Source organism: Mesoplodon densirostris, chromosome 2 (genome assembly GCF_025265405.1).
Source record: "Mesoplodon densirostris isolate mMesDen1 chromosome 2, mMesDen1 primary haplotype, whole genome shotgun sequence".
NCBI lineage: Eukaryota > Metazoa > Chordata > Mammalia > Artiodactyla > Ziphiidae > Mesoplodon > Mesoplodon densirostris.
In genome coordinates, this window is record NC_082662.1 from 4,510,019 (window position 1) to 4,533,360 (window position 23,342).

At 54.5% G+C, this 23,342-nt stretch overlaps 1 protein-coding gene across 1 annotated transcript in view; it reads right to left on the reverse strand.

Moving 5' to 3' along the window:
• The window catches only part of ACOT7 (acyl-CoA thioesterase 7), a 92,634-nt gene that overhangs the window by 68,853 nt on the left and 439 nt on the right, over positions 1–23,342 (reverse strand). Inside the window, exon 2 of the mRNA XM_060079530.1 lies at positions 4,994–5,111. Within this exon, the coding sequence (XP_059935513.1) occupies positions 4,994–5,111 (118 nt within the window). The remainder of the gene's footprint in view (positions 1–4,993; positions 5,112–23,342) is intronic.

A 23,342-nucleotide genomic window follows, 5' to 3' on the forward strand; every position in this document is an offset into this window, starting at 1 on the left:
GAAACCTCCAGGCTGGTCTCCACAGTGGCCGCACCAGTTTACATTCCCACAACAGTGCCTGAGGACCCCTTTTTCTCCACATCTTCACCAACACTGGTTATCTGCTGTCTTTCTGATAACAGCCATTCTGGCAGGTGTGAGGGGATATCTCATTGTGGTTCTGATCTGCATTTCCCGGATGATTAGTGATGCTGAGCATCTTTTCATGTGCCTGTTGACCATCTGTATGTCTTCTTTCGAAAAATGTCTATTCAGTTCCTCTGCCCATTTTTTAATCGGGTTGTTTATTTTTTGTTGTCGAGTTGTATGAATTCTTCATATATTATGGACTCAGCTTCCTTTTCATCCATGCTAACCGAATGACACAAGAGACAATCTTATCTAATTATCCACAGGACCGTGGATCTTCACTGCCAAACACAGCACCCGGCACTTTTTGGACTTTCTACCAGAAACCAATCAGGGTTTTTAGGACACTGGACAGCATGGGTACCCCTGGGCTGGGTGGGGAGCAGGGAGCAGGTGGGCCCACTCTCGAGGGCCTGTCGGCGCTGTGCCAGCGCTGGGCTTCACTTTTCCAGCTGGTCCTCACAGCACCCCTTCTGCAGGGGTTGGAGATATTAAGCTTGTAGGTGACAGTCAGTTCAAGCTCTGGCATGTCTGCACTCTTCCCACCGGCCACCGACCACCACCTGTGGCACCAACGCACAGCTCTCCCACCTGCGCGAGAACTCACCTGACACCTGGCAAACATGCAAATTCCCTGACCCGCCCCAAACCCGCAGAACCTGCCTCTTTGGAGGGACGCCTGGGGACCTCCATCTTCACCCCTTCCCCCGAGATCCTCAGACACATGGGGGTCCTCTGATGGTTTCTGTTCCTATAAATGTCCTGGAATCAGCTCTCAACGCAGCAGAGCACGAGCTGAGCAGGCAAGCGCAGCTTGTGGCGACCCCCTCTGACTTGCCGGGGCCCTGTCCCCCCACCCCCGCCCCACACAGACGTGTCACCCCTGAAGCTAAAACAACGCGAGGGAATTGCTGGGCGTCACCCCAAGTACATTTGTGTGGCTACAGCGCCACCCACTGGCAGAAAGCTGGAAAGGCAAGTGCGAAGGGAGGGGGGCAAGAATGCGGGTCCAGCCTCAGGGCCACTTCTGCAACTATCCAAGCTCCGCCTGCAAGACCCAAAACGAAATAAAGCAGCTGTCTTTGTTGAAGGGTGGCTAAACTACGGAGTGGATATGTCCGCACACAGGTAACACTCCTATACGTTAATATTTTAAATGGAAATGCAGCTCATTTCTTGTGCCTTTAAACATCTGAGCCTTAGATGGACCCCAGCCTTTTTAAAGCTACAGAGGCATTCCTTCACTTGTGGTGGCATCTATGGAGCCAGGCCCTGCACTCGGTGCCTGCCCCTGGCCTGGGGTCTGGTTGGGGGATGGATGACAGATAAGCACGTGGCCGGTGCTCCGAAGAGGGCAGTGTGAGGTGTGGGGTGTGGGAAGTGGGGTGCAGGTGCCGATGTGGGAGGGGCAGCTGCAGGTGAGGGGCTGAGACCTGGATGCTGAGGTGTCAGGCAGGAGAAGGTGTGGGGTGCAGACACCCCAGGCAGAGGGGAGGGCAGGGCAACCCCGGGGGAGCTGGAGGCTGCTGCTGAATCCATGTCCAGCTGGGTGTGGACGGCACAGGCTGGGACCCAGGCAGCTCCAACTTGACTGAGAGCTGCCATTTCCCGAGACCTAGCGGGCCACCCCAGGCACTCCATAAAGACCTGTGTGACCCAGAAATTCAAAACACAGGATGACAAATGTTTATTCAGTGTGAGCGTCTCCGAGCTGTAGGTGTCTGTGGCTCCCAGCGGCTCAGACACACCCGTAAGTCCCTGCTTCGGGGCGTAAACTAGGAGGAGCCGCCCCGACCCAGGAAGCAGCCGTGAGCGTCCTGATCAGCATCTAGCCCAAGAAGCACCCTCTGCCATGCTCCCGAAGGCAGCCTGAGTTGCACTAGCCCATTGGGCACAGATGCCTGGAAAACCACGGGCCTGGGCTCCTGAGGGGCCACGGGGCTTTGAGCCGGGACAGCAGCTTCAGAAGTAGAGCCAGAGAAAACAGGTCTGCATCCTGGACTCAAATCCCAGCTCTGGTACTAGCTCTTGACCTGGTCTCTCTGCAAAATACAGATAATAAATGGTACCAGTGACTGCCGCCAGGATCCAAGCGGACGCTGTGTGGAGAGGAGGGGTGGGCTGCCCTGCTCTCAAAGAAACGTAGGGATCAAGGTCCAGAAAGGGTTAACTCCTACTGCTCTTGTTATTTGAGCTGGACCTGCCCCCTCACCCACCCAGGCCCTCTCGGCTGATGCCCACTCAGAGGATGCAGCTCTGTGACCTTTGGGAGCCACATGACTTTTCTAGGCCTCCGCTTCCCCACCTGCAAAGTGGGGTTAAGGAGATTCCCCAGGTAAGGAAGGTCAAGCACGCAGTGCGGCCACTGGTGCATCGTAAGCGTGCATTGAACAGAAGCTCTCCGCAGACAACTACTCCAGACACACAGCTAACGGGAGCCCACTGCGTTCCAGACCTTGGCCTAGATGCTAAGGGAATCCAGCAGGGAAGTGACGGGCAAAAGTCCTTGCCCTGGTGGGGCTTACATTCTAGTGGGGGAAGCAGCCCAGAGCTAAATGAGCAAAACGCTGTGTGCCAGGAGGGACAGTGCTGTGGACAAGAGCTGGGAGCAGTGAGGGAGCCAGTTGTCGGGGACGTGGAGATCGAATTTACGGGAAGGAAGGGGGAGCCACATGGGTCTCTGGGGGAAGAGTGGTCCAGGCAGGGGAAAGGGCCAGTGCAAAGGCCCTGGGGCAGGAATGCTGGTGTGGCCCAGGGGCGTGACGAGGGCAAGGGGTAGGAGCCGTGCCCTGACCTCACACAGGACGGGTTTCTCTGGCTGCTGTTGGAGAGCAGACCAGGGGCAGGGAGGCCTGCTAGGAAGCTGTTTAGGCAATCTGGGCAGGAAGCGACAGTGGCGCGGCCCAGATGGCGGTGGGGCTGGTGTGCAGTGTTCGGACCTGGAACTATCCACAAGGTGAAGCCGATAGGACTGGATGCCAGGGTCCACAGGCGGGAGGAAGAGGGGGTCAACGGAGGCTCCAGAGGTCATTAACTGAGCAGAGGGAGGCCGTGGGAGAAGCAGCCTGGGAGCGGGCCCCGAGTGTGTTTTGGGGCCCATCCAGGTCGAGGGCTGATTAAGCATCCAGAGGGAGCCAGCCAAGAGGCACCAGCTGGACAGAGGACCTCGGGGCTGTGTCGTGGTACTAAAGCCACAGGCTGGATGAGACCACCAAGGGAATGTGGATGGCAGTGCCCCCGGCCCACCCAGAGCCCCAGCAGAGCCATTCAGAGGCCAGCCTCAGCCCCCTGGAGCTGCCTGGGGCTCACGCCCCCTTCCTGAGCCTGCGATTCCAGATCGCTATCTTGGGGCCACCATCCCAGAGGCATCTCCCAGCCAACAGGTCAGACCTGCACCCCAGGCTCACTCTGGGGAAGGAGTGAGGATGAACAGGGATTCAAAGCACAGGTTCAAGACCCAGACCAACCACCCGCTTCCCCATGTGGCCTCGGGCAAGTATCCAAGCTCTCTGGACCTCAGCTTCCTCATCTGTGCAGTGGGGATAATACAATAACCACCTCGACCCCTAAGGGGTGTCGTGAGGACGACACAAGCTAAATGCTACAGAGCTTTGCAAAACCCTAGGTGGTCACTGAACCCTGGCGGTTACCAGGGCATTGTCACCCACTTGGCCTCCCTCCCTCCCCAGTCCTGGGGCTCTTCCTTCCCAGCGTCCAGCCTCTCTTGCCAGGCCTGGCTGGGACCCTCACCGTCTCCCTCTCGGAGGGTCTACCAGGGGCCCAGCCCCCACCTCAGCCCCGGCCCCTCGGGCTCAGGCCTGTTCTCACAGCCACCAGAGGGCGCTCTCTGAAGGTGACCGGGTTTGCCCCCGGAACTTCAAGGGAGAACTCTCAGCAGGCGGGAGAGCCCCTTCCTCACATGGAGGGCCCCCAGCCCAACCCACTCCCACTCCTCCCCAGGCGGAGGCCCCCAGGCCCACGTCCACCCACACACACTCACCCCGGCTCGGTTCATTCTACACACATACACACGTGCAGTGCTGCACACCCACGCGCACGCGCACACAGTCTGCGCGGGCGTGGAATCGGCCTCCGGGCCTGGAGGACAATGACACAGCAAGTGGCTAGCCGAGGCCCCCAGGTGCCCAAGGCCTCAGGCTTCCGTGGAGTCGCTTCTGTGCCTGCCTGGTGCCGAGCTGGCAGTTGGGGCACAAGACTGACTCCTTCCCCCAGCACCCGAGGGGGCTTCAGAGAGAGCGGCAGGTCCCGCAGGGCTGGGGGCTGGGCAGGAGACGACGGGCTGAATGCCCCGCAGCTGCCCTGAAGCCTAAAGCCACCAGCCTGGCCCCGTCTGGGTGGCGGGAGGAGAGCCGGCACCATCACAGGAGTCTGCGCTGGCCTGTGCAGCCCGGAAGCCACCAAGGGGAGAGCCCAGACTTGCCTGTGGACCCAGGGTCAGTGGAGCAGGGGAGGGGTCCGGGTCCAGGCGGTGTGACACCCAGGATTAACTGCCACCCGTGCAGGCTCTGGGGGGCCTGGGCCCCCGGGAGCTCAGGAAGCCGACTCCCCCTGAACACAGAGGGAGGGCTGGAAAGGTGGCTCTGTCAGCTGGCAGCTCTCAGCTGAGTTTCTGGAGGTCCCCACCCCTCCTCACTGAGCCCCAAACCAACTGCCAACCCAAGGGGTCCCCAGTCCAGGGCCGGAGCTTCCCAAAACCCCCGAGGCCCGGGGACCGGGGCGGGGAAGGCTCCAGGCCTGGCCTCCACCCTAACTCCCTTCCTGACCCGAGAGCAGACAGGGGTGCGGCACCGCCAGAGGGGACGCTAGGCCCCCCAGGGCCCGGGCTCTTCCATGGGACGCTCACCCCGTTCTGGCTGTTGCAGTGCCGGGTGCTGATGATGGCCCCTGCCTCCTCGATCATCTTCAGGATGGTCCCTCCGTGGACGTTGCCGGCCACGTTGGCGTCATCTGGCCGCATGATCCTGGGGGGAGGGGAGAAGCAGCCGGGTGAGCCTCGGGAAGGACGTCACTCGTGAACAGCAGCAACCCCGGGGAGGGGCAGGAGGTCCTCCAAAGGGCCCGGTGGCTCCCAGAGAAGGAAAAAGAACTTCCCGCGTGTTTGCTCAGGGTGGGTGCTGATCTGACAGCCAGACAAGGGGCTGCAGGGTCGTGTTTCCACGTGTTTCCACCTTCCTGCCCTAGGGCCGCAGGTACCCGGCCTGGCAGGTACCAGGAAGGGCGGGTGGCGGGGGCTTTCCTCAAAGGCCGTGAGCGTGGCAGCAAGGCGACCCGGCTGCGAGGTGCCCAGCGCACCTGCCCCTCCTGGTTTCCAGGACTGTCAACGACCAGCAGAGCTGAGTGAGCACAAGGACACAGGCTCTGACCCCTTGGAAAATGGACAAATTCCCAGGACCACCCCCTCCATCAGGAGTCCCAGGGGAGCTGGCCTCGTGCGGCCACAGATGTTCTGAGAACCGGAAACAAGTCGCAGCATCCAGACCCATCAGCAGGTGCATGCCCGCTCGCCACCTGGCCCTGGGCTCTGAGAGGGTGCCAGAGGGGCCCGATTCCCTGGGATCGAGAGCTGGGAGCTCCCCAAGGTCAGGAAGGACTGAAATGCCACCCCATTTCCCCAAGAAGAAAAACCCTGTCCTTGCCGTGGGCAGTGGGGAAGCCCCGTGAAATCCCCGGACTCCCAACAAGCCAGCCTAGTGCTCCTACCTTGGGCAACCCCAGAGAGGCTGGCACTTGCCCAAACTCCAGTCTGGCTGATGAAATCTGCCTGCACCAGCCTCAGGCCCAGAGACGGGTACCAGGCAATGAGCGAGTGTGCGGTTCCTAGGTGCCCAGCATCCCTGGGCCCACCCAGCCTGTTCCAACCCACTGGCTAGCGTGGCCCCCAAGGCCGGACCCCCCACTCTGGGCCACGGAGCTCCACTGCCCTCCAGGTCTGGCTCCTTTCAGGCAGACTCAGAGATCGTTCCTGGCTCCCACTCTTACTAGCTGGGTGACCTGAGCAAAGCTGCCCAAACCCTCACTTCTCCGCTTCCTTGTCTGTAAAAGAGGAACAACAGCACCGCATTTGATGGTGGGGAAGACTGAATCACTCGAGACAACGCAGATAACAAGCTCCACGGCTGTGCCTGGCACATGGTCAGACATAAACATTCACCAGCACTTCCCTCTTCTCTAAGTGTCAGCCAACTGACCGCAGGAAGGCTGGAGGCTCCAAGAAAGCGCCGTAGCTGCCGTTTTCTGGAGCAAATGAGCACCGACATCCTGGGGTGACTGACAGCTGTCTGTACCTGTCGCCCATCCCCAGATGTCACCCCTTCATCCTGGGGTGCGGGCATTCAGGCCCCCTGCTTCTCGCCTTCATCACTGGCTCAGGGGCAGCCACGACAGTCACCAAGCAGTGACCAGGGGAACCCCCAGAGCGCAGGAAAGAAGCGTCACTTGGCTTCTCAAATTTTCATGTAAAAAGATTTTTGAATCAACTCAAAATAGATTAAAAACTTGAACACAAGACCCGAAACCATAAAACTCCTAGGAGAAAACATAGGCCTTAGCGATAATTTTTTTAGATTTGACACCAAAAACAAAGGCAACAGAAGCAAAAAGAAACAAGTGAGACTACATCAAACTAAAAAGCTTCTGCACAGCAAAGGAAGCCATCAGCAAAATGAAAAGATAACCTGTGGGATGGGAGAAAACATTAATATCCAAAATACATAAAGAACTCATACAACTCATACAATAGCAAAACAAACAAACAACCCAATTAAAAAATGGGCAGAGGATCTGAATGGACATTTTTCCAAACAGGCACATAAAAAGATACTCAACATCATTAACCATCAGGGAAATGTAAATCAAAACCACAACGAGGGGACTTCCCTGGTGGTCCAGTGGTTAAGACTCCTCACTTCCAAAGCAGGGCGCGTGGGTTCGATCCCTGGCCAGGCAACTCAGATTCCATACACCGCGTGGTGCAGCCAAAAAATAAAAACATTAAAAAAAAAAAAACCAACACAATGAGATCTCACGTCACACCTGTTAGAATGGCTATTATCGAAAAGACCAGAAACAAGTGCCGACAAGGATGTGGAGAAAAGGGAACCCTTGTGCGCGGCTGATGGGAGTGTAAACTGGTGCAGCCGCTGTGGCAAACAGCCTGAAGCTTCCTCAAACAATTAAGACTAGAACTATCATTTGATCCAGCAATCCCACTTCTGGGTATTAATCTGAAGGAAATGAAATCACTCTCTTTTAGAGATACCTGCAGCCCCACGTTCCCTGTAGCGTTATTTACAGTAGCCAAGACATGAAACAACCTAAGTGTCCACTGATGGATGAATGGACGAAGCAGACATGGGTGTGTGTGTGTGTGTGTAATTCAGCCATAAAAAAGAAGGAAATCCTGCCATTTGCAACAACATGGATAGACCTGGAAGGCAATTAAGCTCCATGAGATAAGTCAGACAGAAGAAGACAAAAACTCCATCATTTTACTTATACGTGGAATCTAAAAAGCTCAAACTCATAGATACAGAGAATAGACTGGTGGTTGCCAGAGACCGGAGCGGTTCTGGGGGGATGGGTTAAAACAGGAAAAGGGGGTCAAAAGGTACAAACTTCCAGTTATAAAATAACTCACGGGGATGTAACGTACAGCATGGTGACTAAAGTTAACAAAGTTAACAAAGTTAAAGTCATATATTTGAAAGTTACTGAGAGAGCAGATCTCAAAAGTTCTCATCACGAGAAAAAGAAATTATAGCGATGTGAGATGATGGGTGTTAACTGAACTTACTGCGGTGATCATTTCACCACACACACATATGCCAAGTCACCATGTTGTACAGTTTTATATGTCAATCATATATCCATAAAACTGAAAAAATAAAATAATTTAAAAATTTTAAAACTTTTTAAGTTTAAAAAATCCGAGCTTATACTAGAGTTGTGGTTTTTTTTCAGCCTGAGTGAAGAGGTAGCCAATTCAAATAACAAAACGGCTGTATCAGACTCTTTCCTTTGTATTTGTTTTCAACTTAGTAAAGACCAGACAGTGCATCTCTGCGTGCGGGAACCGGTGCCTGGTGGATGCCCAGGTGGGGTAAGGGCTGGATGGGGGTTCCAGACAGGTGAGGACCGAAACGTTTTGACACAGGAGTACCAGAGCCTGCCTCTGGCGGAGCCTGGTTCCTTTCTGTGGGCTTGCCTTTCCCGGTCTGTAAAGTGGGGCTGCCCACGCCAGGCTGGTGCAGAGGGATGCAGGGCCAGGGGGAGAAGTGCAGAAAGAGGGCCCCAGGGGGCAGGAGGAAGTGCTTGCATCCGGCAGGGCCCTGACGAGGGAGGGACTGATAAGGAGGTGGCCTCTGAAATAGGAGAACAGGGGATGGCGCCTGCACCACCCTGCCACACTGGGGGTCCCTGGGGACCCCACGCCATCAACATCCCAATGCCCCCGGGGTCCCTGGGCACTTAGGAGTAAATGCCAGACGCTCCAGACTGCATACTCTCCAGCCCCCTCCCGTCCTGGTCACCCTGGGTCCTGCCCCAAGGACCGTCCTAACCCTCCAGGCCGGCTGGCCACCCAGACAGGCAGCGCAGACACAAACCTTCCCCCAGGACCTGACCCTGACTCGGCCCTGCAGTTCCTGCAGACACAGGGGGGCCAGAGCCCAGCTCACTCACCCCTTTCCTGTGGCCCCAAATCAGGACTCCTTCCCCACGGCCTCACCGTGGTTCCTTCCTGGCCTCCATCCGCGTGCTGAGCTGTGATCCCACACCTGCCCTCCCTCCCTCCAAAGGGCGCAGGAGCTGCTGGGCAGGGTCCTCCTCAACCCACCTTGCCCAGAGCTCCTCTCACGCGTGTCGCCTCCAGGCAGGACTGGGAGGAAGGAGGGCCGCCAGGAGAACACGCGGCCCCTCTGTGGAGCTTTTGTTTTCCCACTTTAGTAAAGACATGGGTATGAAAAGTGCTTCACTATTAAAAAAGAAGAAAAGACAGCCCAGCAGACCAAGCACGATGCCACGCGGCGCTGCCCACGGGTGTCTGAGCAGGGACGCAACAGGGCGGTACTGGGCGCGCACGCTGGCCGGCTGCGGCCGTGCAGGCGTCTGAGTCCAGGATGCCGAAGCTCTGGGTTTTCAAGAGAAGCTGGCAATCCAGAGTCTAACGTGACATCTCCTGATATTTGACTGGCCTCACCCAACCGAAATGTTTCAACCCCACGCAGGCTGGCTCGGGGGGCGGGGGCCGGGCGGCAGAGCAGGTGGCGGGCTGACCCAGTCCTGGGGGAGACGCTGTGTGACCCATTCTCCCTCCCACCTCTCTCTGCCCCTCTGCCCATGCCAACCTGCGACTCCCTCGCTCCTCAGACCCCAGAAACTTCAGAGGAAAGTGGAAGGTCATCCCAGGGAGCCCTTCCAGCTTCCCACCCCTCACGTCCTCTCGTCCAGCTGGTGGCACAGACACCGCCTCTGGTGAGCGGGACCACACCCCACTCATCCTCTTCACCATCCTCCACTGCCCCCCGCCCTCCCAGCAGTGGCGTCTGAATGTCACCATGTCACCCACTGCCCCTCCCCTTCTACTCCAGCTGCTCCTGTCCCAGAGCACAGGATGAGATGGCCAGGGCTGGGCACATGGCTAACCGAAGTAGACACCACCCGGACTCCGCTCCCCTCCGGAGCAGACACAAAGCTGATGACAGGAGCGCGAAAGGAAGCTGCACAGACCCGGGTCAAGGAGTCACCCCCAGAAGGGGCAGCCCCTCACCTGGACGCCTGGGAAAACTTCGCAGAGGACGTGACACCTGGGCCAAGTCCCGGAGGGGGAGCAGGGCTGAGCCAGGGACAGGGGGCAGGGGATGTTCCAGGAAGAGGGCGCATCTCAGGGGAAGGCCCCTGCGCTGGGAGAGCTCGGTGGGTCCAGAAACAGATGACAACCCCCCAACGCTGGCCAGCAGCCTGTGGGGAGACGGGGGTGAAGAGGGGAGCGGGACGATGGAGCCAGGAGCTTGTCACGAGGGCCTGGGGCTGGCTGGGGACAGCGTCTGGACTTGTCCTGGGGGACGGGGCAGCTTCGGGGAGACCGAGGCAGGGCTGGTATGCGGGGAGTCACTTGGGGACCAGGGGTGGGGGGGCTTCTTCGTCTGCCTCTTGCCTCCCAGCCCTAACCCACCGCCCACCCCACTGCCCCAAGAGTCCCTCTTCTTAAGCAGGAGTGTTCGCCCCTGCTCAGACCCTCCAGGGACCCTCCTACGGAATAAAGATTCAACATCCAACTCCCGGGACTTCCCCCGGTGATCCAGTGACTCCCAGCTTCCACCGCAGGGGGAGTGGGTTTGATCCCTGGTCAGGGAACTAAGATCCTGCATGCCCTGCGGGGTGGCCAGAAAAACAAAAGATTCAACTTCCTAGTGAGGCGTTTGAAGCCCTCAGGGATCTGGAACTTTCCTCGCCTGATCTCCCACTGTCCTGCAGGGCTCCAAGCTGCACCTGCCCAGACCAGCGCTGCTGGCCAGGCACACCCGGGCCTTCCCACTGCCCTGCCTGTGCCCACCTGTCCCTAGGGGCTCATCGATGAATGGGGAGCATGAGTGGATACAACCTCCCGGAGGGCAACCTGGTGTTACCGTTATCCGTCCAAACTCCAGATGCACAGGCTGCTCTAAGCCAGCCATTCCACTGAGAGGAATTCACCCTACAGATGTTTGCACACATGATTAAACCACGTGTGTTCAAGGTTACTCACTGCAAAGCTGTTTATCATGCAAAGACTGGCCGTGTCCTAAATGTCCACCAATAAGGGACTCAGATTAATTTATATCCACACAACACAAGAGTGCACAGCCCTAAGCAAGAGGGAGGAACGGTCTAGGAGAAGCACTGTTAGATGAAAAAAGGCAAAGCGCAGAATGATGGGAACCAGGTGACTACACCTGCAGGCCCCGTGTAGACCAACCCTGGAGGGAGGCCAGGGAAACTGGAAGCTTTCACGGCCCTTGAGAGGGGAACTAGCGACTGGAGTCAGGGTGGTATGTTCTAAGGACAAAGAACAAGATAAGCTCAAAGGGCCAATATTGTCGGAACAAAGAGTTACAAGACTCCCATCACTCTGTCACAATGGGACCACTGCCATGTCCCAGAGCCCTCCCAAGCAGCATGCCCTGTCCCTTTCCCATCCCATATAAAGAAAAACATTTGCCCAGTTTTCCTCCTGCTCAGCACGCTGAAAGTACACATACTCTGCCCAGTCAGCAGATGACTCGCAGGTTCCCTGGCTATAAAAACAGACAAGCGGGGCTTCCCTGGCGGCGCAGTGGTTGGGAGTCCACCTGCCAGTGCGGGGCACACGGGTTCGTGCCCCGGTCCGGGAGGATCCCACATGCCGTGGAGCGGCTGGGCCCATGAGCCATGGCCGCTGAGCCTGTGCGTCTGGAGCCTGTGCTCCGCAACGGGAGAGGCCACAACAGTGAGAGGCCCGCGTATCGTAAAAAAAAAAAACAAAAAAACAGACAAGCAACCCATACTCATTGTCGACTCTCCCTGGCTACCAGGAAGTCGGCCAGCTGTTCTTGCAGCAACCCTTCTCTTTAATAAACTCTGTCTTCCTTACATTCTGCCTTGTGTCTGGAAATTCTTTTCCAACCCACGCTCGGACCACGACATTGTGGTGGCCCGTACGGGGATATCTCTTGGGGGATCTCTTTCCCCACCTCCTCTCCTCATTTCTTTTTTTTTTGCAGTACACGGGCCTCTCACTGTCGTGGCCTCTCCCGTTGCGGAGCACAGGCTCCGGACACGCAGGCCCAGCGGCCATGGCTCACGGGCCCAGCCGCTCCACGGCATGTGGGATCTTCCCGGCCCGGGGCACGAACCCGTGTCCCCCGCATCGGCAGGTGGACTCTCAACCACTGCGCCACCAGGGAAGCCCCTCTCCTCATTTCTTGAGACCCTCTGGGAACAGGCAAGTTGCCGTGGAAGCAACGGAGGACTCTGGCCAGGGCCACACCCTGGTGTGTTCCGAAGGCTCCACGCTCACTTCGCCCCAGTAACTGCCACCCAGAACGGGTGAGGGTCCCCCTGTCTTCCTCCTGACTGAGGACTAGGCCGATTGGTATCGTGCGGGCACGGGTCAGGCATTTAAAAGCCATTAGGGCACCTGCCGCTTGAAGACTCCCGTGAAAGGATAAGGGAGTCATGGAATGGACCAGGCTGTTAGAGCGTCTGTCCCCAGCAAGACATCTTCCGTGCACCGTGAGGCACATATTGGTTCAAGCAGAACACTGAGCCCCCTCCCCTTGGCCGCCGCCTGCCCGGCAGGACTACGAGGCTGATTCCTCAGCCTGTCTTCTCTGTTACACTTTCACCTTTTTCTCGGTCCGGATTGACTTACAGGAGCCTAGGTGTTGCCTCCGAGCCGTCCCCGGAGTGCCTTTCACGTTTCAGGGCATCGCCAAGTGGGGGGTCACCCGGTGGGTCCCGGGAATCTCTCTGTTTTCTTTCTTGCCCTGCCCGAGTCACCAGGTGCCTTAGTCGAACGCTCAGGGGTCACCTCTCACGGTCGGACGCGACTGTTGGGAAGGTCAGCCTATTTTGTCCCTTAGTCGCACGGAGAGATCACTGGGACAAAGGGGACGCCTCTCTGTCAGCCGGTGACTCTCAGAACCCCCGTTCTACGGCACACAGGCTAAGAACGGGTTCTGGCACATCTCGGGAGCCTCCCTCAGACTCACCCCTCAGACTCACCCAGTATCCTTAGGAACTGGAAAATTTTGACCCTGAGAATCTCAAAAAGAAGTGGCTCATTTTCCTTTGTAATACGGCTTGGCCCCAGTATAAACTGGGGGACCGAGAACAGTGGCCTCCTAACGGCACACTAAATTATGACACGATCCTCCAACTTGATCTCTTTTGCCAGAAACAAGGAAAGGACTCAGAGGTTCCTTATGTCCAGAGCTTTATGGCCCTTAGAATCCGGAGCCGAGGGACTCGTGCCGCCATGTGTCTTCTGTTGCCACCTTATCCCCCGACCCCCTCTGCCTCCCTCTCCAGCAGATCTCCCAGGCGACCCTCTACTCGACCTTTCCTGTCCCCCACCACATCAACTCCCTTTGCTTCAGCCCCTGCCCCCGCCTCAACCCACAGCTCCCAACAACCACCCCCTTATCAGGGCGAAAGCCCCCTCTTCCCTCCCCGCACAAGATCGAGGACTGCCCAACGCCAGGAAACAGATTCTAATATGCTTCCCTTAAGGGAAGTAGCAAATGGAGACATGGGCACTATTAAGAGTCCATGTTCCCTCTCCCATGTCGGACATTTCCCAAATTCAAAACAAGTTAGGTTCCTTCAGTCTGGATCCCACCACCTTTACTAAGGAATTTCAGGCCCTCACCATAGCCTCTGACCTGACCCGGCAAGACATTCATGCAGTCCTGACCGCTTGTTGTACTCATGAAGAGAAAAACAGGATATGGGCATCAGCCCAAGCTTGGGCAGACGAGGCACAGCTCTGTTTCCAAAACCTGGATGGTTGGGGACCCATCTGGGGCCGGGTAAATGACTCTCTTTGTAACTACACCCTCAGTTTTAATCAGACTAGCCTGGAGTGGGATCCCTGGTCCGAGGAAAATAAATATGATGTACATGAAGGTAATTTCGCTTTGTGTTGGGGAAATTCAAGGAAAAATGTGACTAAGAAATATATTAATGAAGACCATATCCCCATAAACAGCTCGGTCCTGGGAACTAAATATGTGGGGATCGGTGTGACCACCAGACATTTACTTAGTTTAACCTCCCGGCAAGATTCTCCTCCAAAATATAACATAAGTCAGCGAATATTCAGAAATTTGTTATGCCAATCCGCCCGTCACACTCATCATCACTCAGAGCCCGGATTCTCCCCTTTATGTGTAGATGATTATTTCCTCGGAGTTTGGCCTTCCCAACATAACCCCAGGCCATGGGACCCCAGTCTCTTTCCAGAGGAAAACTCCCAAAAGCTCAGGGCCTGGCTCTGGGGACCCACAGCAGGGGTATCCTTGAGAGGCACCGGATTTTCATTTCTATGTGGTAACGGGGTCTATCTGGATCTTCCCACACTTTGGAGGGGCTCCTGCACAATTATTGCTGTGGTCCCAGAGACGACCATTATGACCACAAAGGAGTTAGCTTCCTCAGGAGGCATTCCCAGCCTTGGGTCCTTCCTCGAAGAGGCCTTAAGACCTGTCCTGGAGAGACAAAAATGAACCCCTGCTTGGTGGGGACATGCTTATGATAACCCAGTTCTTGATCAGCCTGGAATAATATGTAGCATCTTTAGAGGGCTCTCCTGGTTTGCAGGCATACCCCTTAGAGAGGAGCGTTGTCCATCTCACCATCATGGTCCAGGAACCTTGGAAGGCTACAGTAGCAGCCACTGAGGAACAGCAGTCAGCCCTAGGCTCTCTGGCTGAGGGGATTTTACAAAATAGGAGGGCCCTTAATGTTATAACAGCTGAGGTGGGGGTGTCTGTGCCCTGCTAAATGAGACATGCTGCTTCTATATTAATACCTCTGGCCAGGTTGAAGAAGACCTTCAGATTCTAAAGAAAAACATCAAATTAATAGAAGATTTAAAAGAGAGAGCAGGACAGGGCCCCAAGCTGGCTTTCGAACCTCCTCTCCTCTATGGGGATCCAGATATGGACATGGCTATTGCCCTTGTTGGGACCATTAATCCTGATAGCCTTTGTTTTGTTGTTTGGCCCCTGCGTTATTAACACATTATCTCAATTCATCTCCTGACAGGTTCAAAAGATTCAGTTCCAGATGGTGCTACAACAAGAGTACCAGCCAGTTGGCACACGGAATACTCTGGAACAAGCTGCCTAATCATTCTGCAGGATCTCATCTCCCTCCGTAAATATACCCTGATAGAGAGTGGGCATTGGGACCCAGGGCCCCACAATGCCCCTGTCCAGCAGGAAGTAGCCAGAGAGATTGTCACCCCCTTCTCCTTACAAAAAGAGTTCCCGAACACCTGAGAAGGAGCTAGGCAGGTATGTAGACGTGAGCAGGGTATCCAATAGGGCCAAAGAATTGGCCTGTAAATAAAGAGAGGGGGGAATGTAGTGTGCTCCAAGGACAAAGAACAAGATAAACTCAAAGGGCCAATATTGCCGGAACAAAGAGTTACAGGACTCCCATCACTCTGTCACAATGGGACCACTGCCATGTCCCAGAGCCCTCCCAAGCAGCATGCCCTGTCCCTTTCCCATCCCATATAAGGAAAGACATTTGCCCAGTTTTCCTCCCGCTCGGCACGCTGAAAGTATACATACTCTGCCCAGTCAGCAGATGACTCGCAGGTTCCCTGGCTATAAAAACAGACAAGCAACCCATACTCATTGTCGACTTTCCCTGGCTACCAGGAAGTCGGCCAGCTGTTCTTGCAGCAACACTTCTCTTTAATAAACTCTGTCTTCCTTACATTCTGCCTTGTGTCTGGAAATTCTTTTCCAACCTGCGCTCAGATCACGACACGTAAATATCTCAGCATTCCCTCGGAAAGATAAAGACTCCGTTTGAAAACAGAACCACAGGAATTCCCTGGCAGTCCAGTGGTCAGGACTCAGTGCTCTCACTGCCAGGGGCCCCGGGTTCAATCCCTGGTCAGGGAACTAAGATCCCACAAGCCAGGTGGTGCGGCCAAAAAATAAAAATAAAAACAGAATCACAAAACAATTATCCCATCTAAAATACGAACTCCTTAATATAACTTTTTTCTAATTGGCTTTATTCAACAATTCGTGAATCGGACAGCATCCCATCTAGCAAGCAGAAAGGAGCTCCTCTTTTTCTTTTTTTTTAAACTAACATTTTTTTAAAAAATAAATTTATTTATTTTTGGCTGCGTTGGGTCTTCGTTGCTGTGCACAGCTTTCTCTAGTTGTGGTGAGCGGGGGCTACTCTTTGTTGTGGTGCATGGGCTTCTCATTGCGGTGGCTTCTCTTGTTGTGGAGCACGGGCTCTAGGCGCACGGGATTCAGTAGTTGTGGCACGCGGGCTCAGCAGTTGTGGCTCGTGGGCTCTGGAGTGCAGGCTCAGTAGCTGTGGTGCATGGGTTTAGTTGCTCCATGGCATGTAGGATATTCCCAGACCACGGCTCGAACCTGTGCCCCCTGCATTGGCAGGCAGATTCTTAACCACTGTGCCACCAGGGAAGCCCAGGAGCTCCTCTTAATATCACTAAGTATCAAGTAAGCATTCAAGTTTCCTCAGCTACATCCTAAATGTTTTGAAATCTGCAACTATGAACTGTTTTCATAACTGCCCAAAGCTGGAAAGAACTCAAATGTTCACTGTCTAATAAAGAGATAATGAAGACTACTAGGCAACAACAGCAAGAATCACCGACACACACACACACCTCACACACACACACACACACACACGTGAAACTCACAAGCATCATGCTGAGTCTATGACTCCATTGATGAGAAATTCTAGAAAAGGCAAAACCAGTGATAGGAAGCAGACCTGTTTACCAGGGGCCAGAGCTGGGAGGAAACCAACTGCAAAGGGGCAGGAAGGCACTTTATTTTTTTAGAAATGTAATTAATTAATTTATCACTTATTTATTTATTTTTGGCTGTGTTGGGTCTTGGTTGCTGCGCATGGGCTTTCTCTAGTTGCAGCGAGCGGGGGTTACTCTTCATTGTGGTGCATCGCCTTCTCATTACAGTGGCTTCTCTTATTGCGGAGCACGGGCTCTAGGCGCTCGGGCTGCAGTAATGTGGCATGCGGGCTCAGTAGTTGTGGCTCTAGGGCTCTAGAGCACAGGCTCAGGAGTTGTGGTGCACGGGCTTAGTTGCTCCGCGGCATGTGGGATCTTCCCGGACCAGGGCTCGAACCCGTGTCTCCCACTTTGGCAGGCGGATCCTTGACCACTGTGCCCCCAGGGAAGTCCCCAGGAAGGCACTTTTTGAGGTGATGGAAAAGTTCTATGTCACAACTGTGATCATTACACAGGTGTACACATTTGTCAAAAGTGAACCATACATTAAAAATAGGTGCATTTGGGCTTCCCTGGTGGCGCAGTGGTTGAGGGTCCGCCTGCTGATGCAGGGGACGCGGGTTCGTGCCCCGGTCCGGGAGGATCCCACATGTCGCGGAGCAGCTGGGCCCATGAGCCATGGCCGCTGAGCCTGCGCGTCCGGGGCCTGTGCTCCGCAACGGGAGAGGCCACAACAGTGAGAGGCTCGCGTAACGCAAAAAAAAAAAAAAAAAAAAAAGGTGCATTTTATGGCACATACATTATACCTCAGTAAAGGTTGTTTTTTTAAAAAAGCACAACTACAATACAATTACCTCACCTTAAAAAAAAGTGGGGGGTGGGGTGGGGAATTCCCTGGCAGTCCAGTGGTTAGGACTTCTCGCTTCCACTGCAGGGGGCTCGGGTTCGATACCTAGAACCCTGGTCGGGGAACTAGTGAGGCAGGAGATAGATGGGCTCCAGGCTAGGCATTTACAACTGGCCTCCTGTTCACATTTCTTGGGGCAGGAAAAGGTGGGCTTCAGGTTGGACACTTACAACTAGCCTCCTGTTTGCATTTCCTGAGACAGGAGATAGGTGGGCTCCAGGTTAGATATTTATGACCAGCCTCCAGTCTGCCCTTCGAGATAGAAATAACAAGAGAAACAGGGTAAATAGCTGGACTTTGTCTCCTGTGGACACTTTAAGATAACAGTCACGGCAGGAACAGAGAGGGGCTAAACCTTGCTTGAGGAAAAGATCAAGAGGTATTATATTTCCCATCCCTGGGGCAAGGGAGACATTGCACCTGTGCAGAAAGGCTCCTTGGGGGTCAAAAGTCACCCAGAATAGGTGATGCCAAGGCCCCCCATAGGCCTCTGGGCCGGAATCCATCTTGGAAAAACGTTGTGCACACAGGCTGGGGAGGGTCCTAGGGCAGGTCAGGTGTGGAAAAAGAAACCAGATAATTGGCCAAAGGTAAACAAAGACCCGGAAGAACTGCCCCATATAAATGACTTGGCCACCTCTTCACTGTTCCTCCTCACTGGGGGGGACGCCCACGCCCTTTCTCCCCGGCTGTGCATCTCTGCCCTGCTTCCGTCTTAACTAAACTGTTTCTCTGTGAGCTCTCCCACGTGCTGTGTTGTGTCTCTAATGACAAACTTTGTACCTGTTTTTACACTTTTTGCCTCCTTGAGAAATGCATTTTTCAGTGGGGGTAAGAGCCAGGGGAACTTTGCTTCTAGACTCTAGCCCCTGCTGAACTAGTGGCTAGGATTCCTGGGTTTCATCCAGGCTGCCCAGGTTCAATTCCTGGGTGGGGAACTAAGATCTCGCTTCAGGCCACCACTCACTGCTGCTGCTTCTCTGAGATCACTAGGGTCCTGCAGGCCTCGTGGCAGGGCCAAAAAAACCACCAGAAATTTCTTAGTATCCCTAACTGTCAAGGGACTATTCACGTTTCCGCAAGTATCTCATAGATGTTTTAAAATCTGCATTTTGGGGACTTCCCTGGTGGCTCAGTGGATGGGACTCCACACTCCCAGTGCAGGGGACCCGGGTTCAATCCCTTGTCAGGGAACTAGATCCCACATGCATGCTGCCTCTGAGAGTTCGCGTGCCACAACTGGGGAGCCCGCCTGCCGCAACTAAGGAGCCCGTGAGCCACAAATAAGGAGCCTGCCATCCACAACTAAGACCCAGTGCAACCAAATAAATAAATAATTTTCTTTTTTTTTAAATCTGCATGTTGTTGACTTTTCTACTGAAGCATAACTTGCGTGCAGCAAATCAGTATTTATAATGAGCTTCCTCAGTTATTCAGATGTAGGTAGCCCACAGGCGGGGTGACCATATAATTTACCCTCCTCCTCAGGATACCCCCGAGAGTGAAAGAAAGTGGACCGGGAGGCACAGGGCATAGTCACCCCAGGCTGGGCCCCACCCAGAGAAGCGCCACCCACAGGGGGAAGCAACTCCTGGCCTGACTGAAACCAGGGAGCTGGGAAGCAGTGGTGCCAAGGCGAGGGCGATGCCACCTGGCCCACTGACAGGGAGGCTGGATGGTGGGTGAGCACAGCCTGGCCCACCACAGGCTCCCTGGGCTGCAAAGACTGCATCTTCACCCACAGCTCCTGCATCCCCGCAGGAAGGGAGCCAGCATTATGGAATGTACCAGAATACTAACTCCAAGTGCGGTTTCTGTAACTCAGATTCTATGTTTTCACTGACTTCCCTGTAAACCCAAAGACAAAGCCCCAAAGAGAAAAAATTCCAAACGGGCATACCTTGAAGATAAAGCAAGTCACATGACTATTCTGGCTTCCCAGTGCATATAAAAGTTATGTTTACGCTATCAAATGTGTAATAATTTAAAAAACACTTTATTTTATATCTATGACATGAGGAATATAACCAATATTTTCTAATAACTATAAATGGAGTATAACCTTTAAAAATTGGGAATCACTGTACTTATGTAATACTGTACAGCAACTATACGTCAATAAAAAAATTTTTTAGTTAAAAAAACTTTATCGCCAAAACATGCTAACCATCACCTGACAACACAAAGTTGCCACAAACCTTCAATTTGTTAAAAAAAAAAAAACAGCGATATATTCAAAGTGCAATAAAGTGAGACGCAATAAAACGACAGTGTGCTTGTACAAAAATTCAAGTCCATTCCACTAATCTTTATTGGCACATCTACCAGATGCCAGGCACTTTGCTGGGCATTCATGGTACAGCAGTGAACAAAGCAATCCCTGAGCTGAAGACACTTCCTAGTGGATTTACACCTACAAGCAGAGCAAGCGAAAGGAAACTCTGCGGACCTCACACATCTACCTACAAAGGACTCCAGGGCATCTGCCCTAGGCCACGTACCTGCCAAGGTCCCCCTCCCTTAGCTCTGTTGTTGGGAGAGCTGCCTACAGTCCCCAGAAAGCTTCCAAGCTTCCCTTAGGAAACCCTGCCCCTCAGAGGCCTACCAGGAGTCCTGGTTTTTAAATTCCTCTACTTATTGCACTGTCCCATGAAGTAGCCACCAACCACAGGAGGCCAGCCCGTATACATTTAAATAAATTTAAATGAATGCAATTAAAAATTCAGTTTCTCCATGTCTGACTGCATTTCAGGCACTCATTGGCCACTGGCGGCTAGTGCCGAGCGTACTGGACAGCGCAGACGTGGAGCATCTCCACCACCGCAGAAAGTTCTAGTGGACGTTGTACTCTCCACCAACCTGGTATGGGACATGTCCTTCAACTTCACCGCGACCAGCACCCAGGGGCTCCTACTAGGGGCCCGCACTGATGCCATGATCCAGCCTCACAACCAGATGTGAACGTGAGTCACGCTGAGCAGTGGAAAAGCACGACAATGGAACACCGGCCAGGGAACAACCCACCAGCTGCCTTCGCTCCCTTGGCTGTCAGGGTCCGAGGCCACCCTAGGCCAAGTCTTTACCCTCTGAGAGCCTCATTTTCCCCCATCGGTAAAATAATGGAGTTGGGCTGGGGGCTCCTAGGGTCATTCTGATTCTGACATTCTAGAACTCTGAGTCCAACAAGGAAAAAAGCAATTTGCTAACAAAATGTGAACTAACATCATTCAGAATAAACCAAAAGAAAAATGCTCTTCTGAGACTTTAAATGCTGTCCAGAGCCTGCATCTGTAGGGCTCGATAAAAAGAAGGAGGGACATGGGAATTCCCCGCAGTCCAGCGGTGAGGACTCCACGCTTCCACTGCAGGGGGCACAGGAGGGTACAGCACACCGCAGTGGTCTGGCTGTCCAAAGTCTGGGCTCTCAGGGGTAAACTCCCCACTCTGTTTTCAACTGCCCAGCACTGTGCCAAAGGTTTTAATCCTCACAGCCACCATGAAACAGGCAATATTATTATCTCCGATTCACAGACAAGAATACTGAGGCCTAAAGCCCACATCTGCAGAAGGCAGAGCTGGCATTTGAACCTAGGCCCTTGGCTTCCTGAGCCTGGGTCCCACTTTTCAGACAAAAAGAGCTTCCGTTTACTTACAAGTGCCAGCCATTCTGCCAGGCTCTAGATACACTTTCTTTAGCACTCAGAACAACCCATGATAAAACGGGTCACAGAAAGTTAGGCAGCTTCCAAGGGGCAGAGGCCACATTCACACCCAGGCCTAGGACTGGAGAGCTGGCTCTGACCACTGCCCTCCCCAGACTTTAGGGCCCAAGCCCTTCAACACCTCCTTCTGAACCGAGAGCATGGGACCCTCTTAATCGTCTAGGATGGTGGTGGGTGTGGCATCCTCTCCCTGCTAGACTGTGAACCTGCTAAGCTGGGGACTGAATTTTCCATGTCCCTGTCCCTCCCTCAGGGCACTTCACCCCTTGGAGGCATCCAGTGAAGCTTGTTAAATTCATGGGCTGGGTTGCGCTAGGCCAGGAGGCTCCTCTTTCAACATGGGGTGTCAGCTCAGATGTCCTTAAAGGGCTCCCCACCCTGCTACATCCACTCCAGTGTCCTGGGGTTTCTCAGGGCCAAGTCGCTGTGACCACGGGCCTCATCACAACCCCTCCAACTCCCTTGGGCAGTTGTGTTGGCCACCTGAGGCTCACCTCAGCCAGGTATCCTGCCCACGTGTCCTCAGTCAGAGACAATATGCCATTGTGAATATATGAGCGGCAGCCCGGCAAGCAAGCACCGTGGGTAAGAAGAAGTGTGCGCATACATGTGGAAGTGTCCAGGCTATCCAAAAGCCTATTAACTATGTTAGAGGCTGGTTTTTAAAAAGGTAGTATGCATAGATGGGCTATTCATCATCCTGATGAAGTAAATAAAAGCCCAGCCTTCCACGAGTAGATTTGAAACCAGTATGTTCTTTTGTGGGGAACGCAGTGGAAAGAAAGTGGGTCTGGAGGCAGAAGACCCATCAGGAGCTGTGCTTCCCCGCCCCCAGCCCCGGGCTCTCGTGGCCGGATGACCTTACAGAGGCAATGGGTCTCCCGGGACCTCAGCTTCCTCTTTCCTGGCAAGAGTGGTGGGCTCCCTGCTATCCTCCCTCCCAGGGGTGCTGGGCAAACCAAGCGAGATGAGAGATGCTACGAGCCCTTAGCAAATCACGAACTTCAAGGTCACCCGGCCAATATGAGGCAGAGACCGATCCAAGGACCTGATTCCAGGTCCATCTGTCTCCCAATATCTCCCGATATTCTATTATTTTTGCCCTCAGAACCTGAAGTGGGTGGCGCCAAGATGGCCACACAGCCAATAACAAATCAATGGCGCAAGGCTTCCCCAAAGATTTCTTCTCCCTAGAAAAGTCAAAACTGACCTTGAGGTCAGGAAAGGACTTTGACTCAGTCAGAAGTGGGGGTGGGTTCAGGGCACCCCACGATCCAGCACTGTCTGCCGAGCCTTTGCCTATTCCGAGATGTCACCATCCACAGGAAACTAACCTGGCTTGGACCCAAGGTCAGTGTGACGCCCGGTCTCCAAATCTGAGGCACCGGCCCCCAAACAGGAAGGCGGGGTCACTGTCAACAGTGCATCAAGCGGCACAGGCCCTGTGGCAGGCCCCAGCGCCTGTTCGGCCTTGCCAGCCTCCTTGCTCTTCCTTAGCTCAGGCTCCAACGCCACCATGCCTGCTTCCGTCCTTTCCGAGGGAATGGAAAGTAACCTTGAGGCTGCCCTCCCCCATGTGTCGGAAATGAGCCGGCTCGTGATCTCCGGCGTCCTCGGGGCCCTCTATATACCGGTGCCGGTGGCGGAAGGCAGGGATGGTCCCCTGACAAGAACAACCCCTTGCCCCCTTTGTGTGAGATGCTTCCGGGCTCAATGGACCATCCTCTGTTCTTAGCCGTGAACTGTTAGAGGGGAAAGGTATTTACCATTCTTCCTGTTTTCAGCGGCCTCCCGCCCAAAACCGTGGCAGGGCACTGAAGGGACCGCATATGTGCAGCCCCCGCCCACTCGGGCACCCACCGATGGGCTCAACCGGCTCCGGCCGCCGCCCAGCGAGCGGGTTACCTGCGCCTCACATGTCGAGGGATCCGGTTGGCTTTGAAACACCGCCCGGATAACGACCCGGAATTAGGGGGCTCACTGGGACCTGGGCTGGGGCTCCGGGGCGCTCGGGCAACGGGCGGGGCGGGACGTGGTGGGGCTGCGCTCCGACCCCCGCCCGGGGAAGGGC